This window comes from Oncorhynchus mykiss, chromosome 13, assembly GCF_013265735.2.
Source record: "Oncorhynchus mykiss isolate Arlee chromosome 13, USDA_OmykA_1.1, whole genome shotgun sequence".
NCBI lineage: Eukaryota > Metazoa > Chordata > Actinopteri > Salmoniformes > Salmonidae > Oncorhynchus > Oncorhynchus mykiss.
Window position 1 is genome coordinate 48,107,601 of NC_048577.1, and position 11,357 is coordinate 48,118,957.

The 11,357-nt window shown below is 40.9% G+C and overlaps 1 protein-coding gene across 2 annotated transcripts; it reads right to left on the bottom strand.

Annotated features, from left to right (window-relative positions):
* Positions 1 to 1,856: 1,856 nt before the first annotated feature.
* On the bottom strand, positions 1,857 to 10,813 carry LOC110486622 (cytohesin-1). 2 transcript variants are annotated; one of them, XM_021558368.2, is made up of 14 exons: positions 10,662 to 10,813; positions 10,219 to 10,285; positions 8,342 to 8,424; positions 7,997 to 8,061; positions 7,339 to 7,405; positions 5,716 to 5,834; positions 5,504 to 5,584; positions 5,269 to 5,381; positions 4,907 to 5,055; positions 4,673 to 4,784; positions 4,415 to 4,491; positions 4,216 to 4,287; positions 3,760 to 3,908; positions 1,857 to 3,591 (listed from the first exon to the last, which is right to left on the bottom strand). In XM_021558368.2, exons 1-14 carry the CDS (start codon positions 10,665 to 10,667, stop codon positions 3,504 to 3,506), a joined length of 1,248 nt encoding a protein of 415 aa, XP_021414043.2. In that variant the 5' UTR covers positions 10,668 to 10,813; the 3' UTR covers positions 1,857 to 3,503. The 2 variants fall into 2 exon arrangements, with proteins under 2 accessions (XP_021414043.2, XP_021414042.2); XM_021558367.2 differs by lacking the exon at positions 10,662 to 10,813 and having other exon boundaries at positions 10,219 to 10,453.
* Positions 10,814 to 11,357: the final 544 nt, after the last annotated feature.

Below are 11,357 nucleotides of genomic sequence, written 5' to 3' on the forward strand. Positions count from 1 at the left end.
AAGGGCTATAGTAACCTCAGAGCAGAACCACAGCCCTATGACAGACACACATGCACACAGGAACTGATGTGCACAGGAAGGATGCTTGTTTTTTTTCGTACCACAGATGCAGGCCTCATTTCACAGTAGAAATACAACACTTAAAGGAAAACTCCATCCAAAAACAATATTTTGGTATTTGGTTCATTAGTCCATTGCTGATATAGTCCCAAAATGTTTTAAAGATGTATAACTTTCAAAATAGAGAAATACAGCCGGTATGATGCATCTTTCATCACATGATGCAAAAAATAAATAAACGCATTAACATTGACATGATTCAATGTTTCTTCATTAGGAGCTGTGCATTTGGGTTGCTAAAATATATTTTCCCATGTCATGGGAGACATAAAGCATATGGATGAGTAGTTATTGAACTCTGACACCTAGTATTGAAAACTTAAAACCAACAACAGATTATAATCTGGCACCATCTACTGGACATTTTAGAAATTCAAATAGTGTTTTCTTCGATAATATCTTTGTGTTTTTCCTTATTTGTGTTGAACAATATCAGATTGATTACATTTGTATCACTAAATAATAAAAATGGTTTAAAACTGTACTTAATTAGATTTTACACTGAACAAAAAATATAAACGAAACATGCAACAATTTCAAAGATTTTACTGAGTTACAGTTCATAAAAGTAAATCAGTCACTTGAAATAAATTCATTAGGCTCTAATCTATGGATTTCATATGATTGGGAATGCAGATACACATATTATGTCAGTCACAGATAACTTTCAGAAAAGGTAAGGGTGTTTATCAGAAAACCATCAAATCTGGTGTGACCACCATTTGCCTCATGCAGCATGACAAAACTCCTTTGCATAGAGTTTAAAGCTGTTGATTGTGGCCTGTGGAATGTTGTCGCACTCCTCTGCTGTGCTAAGTTGCTGGATATTAATGGGAACTGGATCACGCTGTTGGACACGTCAATCCAGAGCGTCCCAAACTCATGCTCAATGGGTGACATGTCTGGTTAGTATGCAGGTCATGGAAGAACAGGGACATTTTCAGCTTCCAGGAGTTGTATACAGATCCTAGCAACATGGGGCCGTGCATTATGCTGCTGAAACATGAGGTGATGGCGGCGGATGAATGGCATGACAATGGGCCTCAGGATCTCGTCACGGTATCTCTGTGCATTCAAATTGACATTTATAAAAATGCAATCGTGTTTGTTGTCTGTAGCTTATGCCTGCCCATACCATAAACCCACTGCCACCATGGGGCACTGTGCCCACACGACGCCATACACACTGTCTGCCATCTCCCCAGTACAGTTGAAACCGGAATTCATCCGTGAAGAGCACACTTCTCCAGCGTGCCAGTGGCCATCGAAGGTGAGCATTTACCACTGAAGTTGGTTAAGATGCCAAACTGCAGTCAGGTCAAGAACCTGGTGAGGCTGACGAGCATGCAGATGAGCTTCCTTAAGATGGTTTCTGACAGTTCGTGCAGAAATGATTTGGTTGTGCAAACCCATAGTTTAATCAGCTGTGGCTGGTCGCAGACGATCCCGCAGGTGAAGGTCCTGGTCTGGCGTGGTTACACGTGGTCTGTGGTTGTGAGGCCGGTTGGACGTACTGCCAAAATCTCTAAAACGACATTAGAGGCGGCTTATGGTAGAGAAACAAGCATTACATTCTCTGGCAACAGCTCTGGTGGACATTCCTGCAGTCAGCATGCCAATTGCACGCTCCCTCAAAACTTGAAACATCTGTGGCATTGTGTTGTGTAACATATTTTAGAGTGGCCTTTAATTGTCCGCAGCACAAGATTCACATGTGTAATGATCATGCTGTTTAATCAGCTTCTTGATATGCCCCACCTGTCAGGTGGATGGATTATCTTGGCAAAGAAGAAATGCCCACTAACAGGGATGTAAACAAATTTGCGAAAATAAAAATGTAGAACATTTTGAACTTGTCTGCGATCACTTTATATGTTGCGTTTATATTTTTGTTCAGTATATATCTAAGATATTTATGATAATAAGGTGTATTACATTTGTAAAGTGCATTTCATTATACAGAATAAATATAAAATGGACAGGGAAACTGACACAAAGAACACAGCTGACGCCACAAGGGACAATGAAACCAATGAGCAGTGCTATCAACATAGAGCCCTCCTGAAGAGAAAGGTCTTTAGTCCCGCTTTTTAGGCCCGATTGATGTAATTATAATCTGCTACTATCTGTCATCTGTTGTGAAAGTACACACATATTTATAATAAAATATGCATGTATTTATTCATGTCAATTTCGTCATAACGTGAAGCTATACACACACACGAGTGCTGACATGCAACTACACAGACAATAACCCACAAAACCAAAATGGCAACCTAAATAGGATCCCCAATCAGAGACAACAATAAACAGCTGCCTCTGATTGGGAACCAATTCAGGCCACCATAGACCTACATTTACCTAGACAAACCAAAACCCAAACTCAAACCAAAACCCAATAGATGTACAAAAACCCTAGACAACACACATACCACCCTCGTCACAACCTGACCTAACCAAGATAATAAAGAAAAGATAACTAAGGTCAGATAACTAAGGTCAAAGATAACTAAGGTCAGGGCGTGACAATTCAACATTATTAAGGCATGTATACAGACGTGTGTATTATCACTGTCTGTACTTTAAAGGCAATGTGCAAAATAACTTTCTATTATACTACAGTATTTACAAAATACGTATGTTAGGAGTTGAAAAATAAATCCATGCATATTTCAAAAAATATTTACACAATGCCTCTAAGGCAATGGAAGAACGTCGCAACACTGAATCAGTGTTGAAGTTTTGTGTCCACGTAACAGGAATTCTATAGGCTTGGGAGAGGAAAAGGTTAGTTGTACAGAGGCTTACTGGGAGCTGAAATCCTGAGCCTGGTGCAAGGTGAAAAGGTGGAGCATTTCCGTAATGCTTACCTGATAGTTCCTTTGTTCTATGCTCATGGTACAGAATCAACTATAACTATATACAACTACATTTTAGTAACTTTGCGTTATACATTACATGTTCAAATCTGCCCTTATAGAATGATGCATTATTCTTAGTGCTACACATTTATTTTGGTTTGCAACTCTCTCCCACGTACTTTTAAATTCTTATTTCTAAGAAATATTGACAGAAATCACTTTCTATTAGTAATTGAGCAGACTGAGTGACTCTAACTTCAACCATAAAATTAGACCTACAGTATGAGGTATGGGGAGTTTCTGGTTTGACAGCTTTAAACCACACACAGGTCACAATGATCTTTTTTCATTCTGAGTTACAGTATTACACTAATGCTGTACTGTACAGCACTGTAACGTTAAGCGCCATGTCTATGTACTTGAACCAGTTTATCATTTCCAAGCATTTCTGCTACAGAGAGGGACCTCTACAGATCATTACCGGGCTCAATTCCCATGATGCTTTATGTCATGTCTGATGTCTCAGTCCTGTGAAGCATTGTTGTTGTTGATGACTTTCCTCTTGCGCAATGACACCAGGTCATAGAAGGGATCCTTGGTGATACTTGCTCTGAGGGAAAGACAGAGAGAAGAATAAGACAAGTGTCCAAATGATAATCATCAAGTTCACTTTATCCTATTGATTGCCAGTTGTGTCCTACTGTCATTTGGGATGTCATTTGTGAAGTGTATGGCGTGTAGTACAGGTATGTGTTAAGCCTGGGTTGAGGTGTCTGACCTGATGGAGCCTATCCAGTCATCTCTCTCATCTGCTGTGGCTGCACTCATCCTGTAGGACTGGTGTTTCCCCTCCACCACCCTGCCTCCGTTCTCTGTCTTGCACGCCTTGATCTTCTGCCCTCTGGGGTTGTAGATCTCTAGACAGTACTGCTCACAAAGAAGCACACACATGCATACAAATGTTCACAAAACACCTGCCCAAGCCAAATTACTGGTAATAACTTATTTTTAAAGGAAATGATCCCATAGTATATTGGTCTAATTACTCCTAATCTTCCAGTTAAAACCTTCCTTTCTCATACGGAGGCTATGAGTCATACAGTGCCGTGACAGCTAAGAGAGTAGCTTCTGTAAATGTGACTTCTGCACAGACTATGAGACTGAAACACCATAGAACAGGTGGCACTGCCATAAACCTTAGAAGGAAGTATGCAGTCAGTGGAATACACTGTACCTGTTTGGTAGAGTCTTCTATCTCTCTTACACAGAGGTTCTCAAGGGGAATGATCCCTATGGGGTCTTTATCCTGAGGGAGGAGGAGAGAGAGATGCTTTGGTCAAGAACTATCACTTAGCAGTAACTACTAACATATTTTATCCTAAATTACATTACTGGCAAACCCTATGACAAAGTTGGGGGTATAGCATACTCACTGTGGTATACTCAAAGTAGTACAGACAGCTGTCTGTCAAAATAAACCACCGCCTCTTCCATGTTTTCACCCTTCCTCCTGCAGAGAGGAAAGGTTAACATTTCATAAACACAAATAAAATGTTTAATCATGAAACTCTCCATCCAACACGCTCCATAAAGGAAATCAGATCATTCAGTGGTAAGCTTGTTTTTAATGCTTGGTAATGGCACAATTATAAGACAATTCCCTCAGCTAGTTATATTGCTAATCATCTCACCCATTTTGAGCAGCCAACCCTCTCTGTCCGGGTTGAAGAAGGTGTGTGTGAGGTCGTTCCCATCATCCTCTGGAATTTTGAACGGCTCGTTCCGAATGCTCTCATAGAGTTTCTGGATTTAATGAGGTAGTAGATGAGAGTTACTGTAACTACAGCTACAGACAACAACAACCAAATAGGGGTTACATTCTGAGAGTGGAGTTAACTCCTGACCTCTGACCCCTGAGGCCTCACCATGAGCAGGTCGTTGGGCAGGTCACCCCCGTTGTTGATGCCTCTGTTCATACTGAAGAAGCGCTCCAGAGTGGGCTTGTCCTTCACGTTGGGGTTATGGAGACTGGTGTTCAGCATGATGACGGCAAAGGACAGGATGTAGCAGGTGTCTGTTTGAAACACCCACACATTTCCTTACTGTTTGGTCAATGATATGTATTTGCATTCTTAATCAGCATCACCTTTGTGAAATGATTTGAATATGCCTCAAAATGTACTCCTCAACCCCCCCCCCCCCATCTGTCTTGCTGATCTGTCAGTGTAGGGAGTCAGCAGCATGGTAGAGGAGGCTGGTTCCTGTGCACTACAGTACTGTACAGTACCTGTTGACTGGAAGACCGCTGCATTACAGTCACAGTAGCGTGTGGCGAATGCCTCCATCATCCTATCAATCTTCTGGGCTTCTCCAGGGAGACGGAAACTCCACAGGAACTGCCTACAGGGATGAGCCAGGGAACAGACAGCGATCAGACAGGATTTACTGTGGAAATTAATATAATAATGATAATATATTAATGTATGAGTGTAAGAGATACACCAGTGTAGTGCAGCACTAACCTCAGTGCCTGCACCAGATTCAGGTCGGAGAACTCGTGTAGTTCTACAAAGGCTTTCAGAGTTTGAAGGTGCATTTCCTCCCTGCATGAACACAAACAAGAGTCAAATCAGTGATATGGAGATTATTTAGATAATGGGTGGTTATGACAGTCATCATTATCCCCATCAACTAAGCCATCATTATCCTGGTCATGTTCAGAAGCATTGTGTACCTCTCTCCTAAAAAGTTCCCAATGGCTGTCTTGTTCAGTCCTTCCTCTTTGTATAGGAACTCAGCCACTGCCTCTGCTGTCCACTCCAACAGGCCATTGTCAACCAGGTACTGAATACCCTGGGGGAAGAGGCCATGACAAGTCAATGAACATGTATGAATTTGGAAGATATGAATGCATTAACGCTTACTTGTATGTGGAATTAAAAAACCGCAGAAATCATAATGAGGTCCAAAGCACTGTGATGTGCGGTAGTGGTCATGCACATATGAAATATTCTGTATGCATTGTCTGCCATTCTGAGAGAGCCACCGGAAGTAATATATCTTCTTATATCTAAACAATGCAGAGCTTCCAGCTAAAGAAACCAATGGTCTGCTTGACTGGATCTCTAGCCTCTGCACACAAACATAGGCTTTTCTCCAGGGCGGTGATATAGGCCAGGATTGTCTCCAGGGTGGTCATACAGGCCAGGCTTTTCTCCAGGGTGGTCATACAGGTCAGGTTTTTCTCCAGGGTGGTCATATAGGCCAGGCTTGTCTCCAGGGTGGTCATACAGGCCAGGCTTTTCTCCAGGGTGGTCATATAGTTCAGGCTTGTCTCCAGGGTGGTCATACAGGCCAGGCTTTTCTCCAGGGTGGTCATATAGTTCAGGCTTGTCTCCAGGGTGGTCATACAGGCCAGGCTTTTCTCCAGGGTGGTCATACAGGCCAGGCTTTTCTCCAGGGTGGTCATACAGGCCAGGCTTTTCTCCAGGGTGGTCATATAGTTCAGGCTTTTCTCCAGGGTGGTCATACAGGCCAGGCTTTTCTCCAGGGTGGTCATACAGGTCAGGCTTTTCTCCAGGGTGGTCATACAGGCTTTTCTCCAGGGTGGTCATACAGGCCAGGCTTTTCTCCAGGGTGGTCATACAGGCCAGGCTTTTCTCCAGGGTGGTCATACAGGCTTTTCTCCAGGGTGGTCATACAGGCCAGGCTTGTCTCCAGGGTGGTCATACAGGCCAGGCTTGTCTCCAGGGTGGCCATACAGGCCAGGCTTATCTCCAGGGTGGTCATACAGGCCAGGTGTGTCTCCAGGGTGGTCATACAGGCCAGGCTTGTCTCCAAGGTGGTCATACAGGCCAGGCTTATCTCCAGGGTGGTCATATAGGCCAGGGGGACTTTATATTATGGCTTTGACCTCTCTTCAGATGAGAGGAAAGGAGGGGTGTTTGTGGTTTGAGCAGGAGTGTGCGCCTCCGCTCCTCTTCACGGAACAGGATGTGGTTCTCTCTCGTTTTCTCTCTCGTTTTCTCTGCCTCCGCACAGTTGCACTTCTGCACATAAGTCACGTCACTCGCTCAGCATTCATTGGTTTGTGTCAGATGATTTGTTCTGTCATCTTGCAGTTAACTATTTAAACTTCTAGCTGTGGCAAGCCTCCGTCAGTAGAGATGTGATAACTATACAGATATTTACTACTTAAATGTTATAATTGAAGCACTTCACATTTCGGTACATATCTGATCCGTATGTATTTGTGTTTAGTGTATTCCATATTGAGTAATGTTATGACTTTGTCTTACCAGAGAACCTCACCAGGAAAAACGAAGGGCTCTAATTACAGTGTGTGACATGGGCTCACCTTTTTAGGGTCCATGTTGAATTTCTTTTTCCCACATAAGAACCTCTTGTTTCTCACAACATTTTTGCTGAAGGGAGACAAAGACAAAACATAATATTTTGACAAAGGTTAATATTGACAAAGGTTAATGACACCACTTTTACCCACGGGCGTTATACTAGTGTCCACTGCATAAGAGATGACACAGTGAGAGTGAGACAATTAAAGGAAGCTGGGGTTGTCCTGCCTGGAACATGTCTCAGTGTTTCATGCTGCTGACATATAAGAGCTTTACCACATTCCTGTAGCTGCTAGTGAAGAAACAGGAAACACACATATACAGAGGGGCCTTACAGATGGGGGGCAGAATTTGTTCTTGTTCTTGAAGACAACGCCCCCAGAGCCCACTTACGGGCAGGGTTGCATCACTACTTCCCGCGGCTATGCCTCCATACCTTTCTTTCTTAGGGAGGGATAGGACGTCAAAGATGTGAGAGGAGCCTCTTTGTCAAGATGGATGTCAGGGAGTATTGTTGATCTGGTTTTTGTGCTGTGATAGATTCAAAAGAAGCTACGACACACTGCCAAGTGTTACTGTAGCTAACTCTCCCACAGAGGAAGAGGCCTACTGGTCAATGGTAACCTATCCAAATGAGCCATTGTGCAAGCTCTAACTTACTTCTCCTCGTCCGCCTCAATGTTGTGGATTTCCGTCATGACGCTGTCAATCTCCAACCTCAGCTTCTACACAAGGGGAAATGATGTCAAAGGGATGAGATGATAATGTGTGGTATTTTAGCCATAGCCGACTCAAGCCCTTGGCACATACAGAGGTACAGGGTCAGTCTACACATAAAACTGGATGTTTCTGAGATGTTGTAACTTTTGAGGGAGGCTTTTGTGAATGTAATAACTGTTGTAGGTAATGTCACAATACAGTTAGTTTTATTCTGGCAAAATGCAGTTTCATAAAGCATTTTGACTGTACAAAAAGAGCCCTGGTTGAGAGCATGATGTACTATACCTGAATGTCATCTAATAGGTCACTCTTATGAAACTTCATGGTGTCTATCTCCTGCCTCTCCATTGAGCTAAGCATTGTGGAAGCTGTATAATTGATTATACACACAAAAACAAACATACAGATGAAACCATCATTATCATCCAATGCATAAATGAAGCAGTCGGACAAAACCCCTGAGACCTAATTGAGACATCTTCCTGTATACACTGAAAATATCAAAGGTGGCAGAAATGTGCCTTAACAACCACCCTCACACCAACCCTAGCATACAGTAACTCAACATACTGCACTTCTCAGCACTAGCTAAATATAACTGCTGAACTTCAGCTTTTTATAGAATGAGCCCCAGTAATGTCCATTAGTAAGTGATCTGCTCTAGTCTTGTCCTCATAACAGCTTCTCACGGTTTTTAGATGAGGGATATTCATTACTCCCTTTTCAGGTTATAACTAGACATTATAACACAACATTACAACTAGACAACACAACATTATAACTAGACAACACAACATTATAACTAGACAACACAACACTATAACTAGACAATACAACATTATAATTACACAATAAAACAATATAACTACACAATACAACATTATAACTAGACAATACAACAATATAATTAGACAATACAACATTATAACTAGACAACACAACATTAACTAGACAATACAACATTATAACTAGACCATACAACATTATAACTAGACAATACAACATTATAACTAGACAACACAACATTAACTAGACAATACAACATTAACTAGATAATTCAACATTAACTAGATAATACAACATTATAACTAGACAATACAACATTAACTAGATAATACAACATTATAACTAGACAATACAACATTATAACTAGACAACACAACCTTATAACTAGACAATACAACATTAACTAGATAATTCAACATTAACTAGAAAATACAACATTATAACTAGACAATACAACATTAACTAGATAATACAACATTATAACTAGACAATACAACATAACTAGACAATACAACATTATAACTAGACAATACAACATTAACTAGACAATACAACATTAACTAGATAATACAACATTATAACTAGACAATACAACATTAACTAGATAATACAACATTATAACTAGACAATACAACATTATAACTAGACAATACAACATTAACTAGACAATACAACATTATAACTAGACAATAAAACATTATAACTAGACAATACAACATTAACTAGACAATACAACATTATAACTAGACAATACAACATTAACTAGATAATACAACATTATAAGTAGACACTACAACATTATAACTAGACAATACAACATTAACTAGATAATACAACATCACCAAACTCCATCTATCTTGGCAATTAGATTGTTGAACACTATACTGTGAACAACGCCTCTGAAAGTTATGTGATAGTCAGTAATGAGAACTTGAGGTATATAAAGGCTATATGACAACAATACGTCTCTATAAAGTCAGGTGATGCTATAATAAAGTGAATAACATTCATCACTGTGGTAAAAGTGATCAAAACAAACCATTTGAATCCGTTGAACACTGATGACTTTATACCACAGTGTATATAGGTCAAGGTAAAGAGATTGAACACACAATAGTCACTGTAGACGGTAGTGAATATCTATTGTGAAGACAGGTACTATATCAGTACACTTCTTTATTAGTGTATTTCATTTTCATTTCTCAAGTAAGATATTCACAGCAACAACTCAAACCCCCATTGTCTACTGACACTTCAACACTTCATCATCTTACATAAAGACACTCATGTATTGTTCATGGTGTTAATCCCCAGATAATATAGCCTAATTAGGGATGTTAAATTGCAAAATGGACTGTAAAACGTAAAAACCTGACCTTTTCCCCAGAGGAAGCTGTCTTTTCTTTGGCTGCCCATGTTGGAGGTGTTGGAGAGAGACTGTGGCTGTACAGGAAACATGTGTCAGTGTTGAAGTCATGTAGCCTACTGCAAGGACATGAGCTACAGCGTCAATAGCATCCTCAAAACATAATGAACTGACCACCTAAAGTCAGTGCTGTTACTGATATACTGTACAATATACATATACTGTACAAGTAAAGAGGTGTGTGTGTGTGTGTGTGTGTGTGTGTGTGTGTGTATTGACTGGTGATACCAATTCGAGATAGATCTAATGCACAATATCCATAATTATTTGGCAGTCAGTGTAAATATGTATCTAACATAAGTGACCTTAAGCCATTTGAAAATCCCTTGTGCTGAACTCAAACAACCACAGATTGAAACTCTGGGGAGACTAATAGATCAACCAATTGCTTACCTTCATAAATAGATGTATGACGTCATGAGAGAGTAATTACGTTCTGACAACACTCATGTAGACATGTACAGTAGATGGGAAGAGTGCTTCAGGCAGGGGTGGAAGCCACTTGTGACGCCTCAAGTCAAGTACCATGCCCAGACTTGCACAACTCAAACTGTGAGTGCATTTGTAAATACACTCTGGAGTGCCAGAGTGCGTTTGTTTCTCTCTTGGGGGGAGGGGCGTTCAAAGCGCACACTGGATGCTCTGGCCAAGGAGTAGGGTTGATCCGAGTGTTCTGACCTCACAATGGCAGTCAAGCACCCAAGCTAATAGGCTAAAGTTGGCTAGGTTGCTGGCTACTTCCAGACATGAACGAGAGAACACCTCAATCTGACCATTTTACTCGCCCTAGCAGAGCTGGTTAGGCTGTTTTCATGTTTTCTAGAGCGTTCGTGACTAACTGTGCTGATGGCAACCATTTAATTACGTTTTTGTTGTTGTTGCCGAAACCGGTCATATTCAAAGGGTGATGCATGTTCGTAAATTCATCAGTTATTCTGCACTACTGCACACTCAGACGAGTGATCTGAAATCGGAAAAGATAGCAAGAGCACATTTTACAAACGCACCCCTAGGCATCAAAGGTGAAATTATATAATTCACTGACTACTTCTTAGCTAGGCCTAAAAGCAGCCTTTTCATATTTTTCAT

Coding starts and splice junctions, on each gene's coding strand:
- LOC110486622 (XM_021558367.2), bottom strand. CDS start 10,300: ATGTTTCCTGTACAGCCACAGTCTCTCTCCAACACCTCCAACATGGGC. Junction 5,382..5,503: donor AATCTGGTGCAGGCACTGAG/GTTAGTGCTGCA, acceptor TCATCCCTGTAG/GCAGTTCCTGTGGAGTTTCC. Junction 4,785..4,906: donor TGCCCAACGACCTGCTCATG/GTGAGGCCTCAG, acceptor CATTAAATCCAG/AAACTCTATGAGAGCATTCG.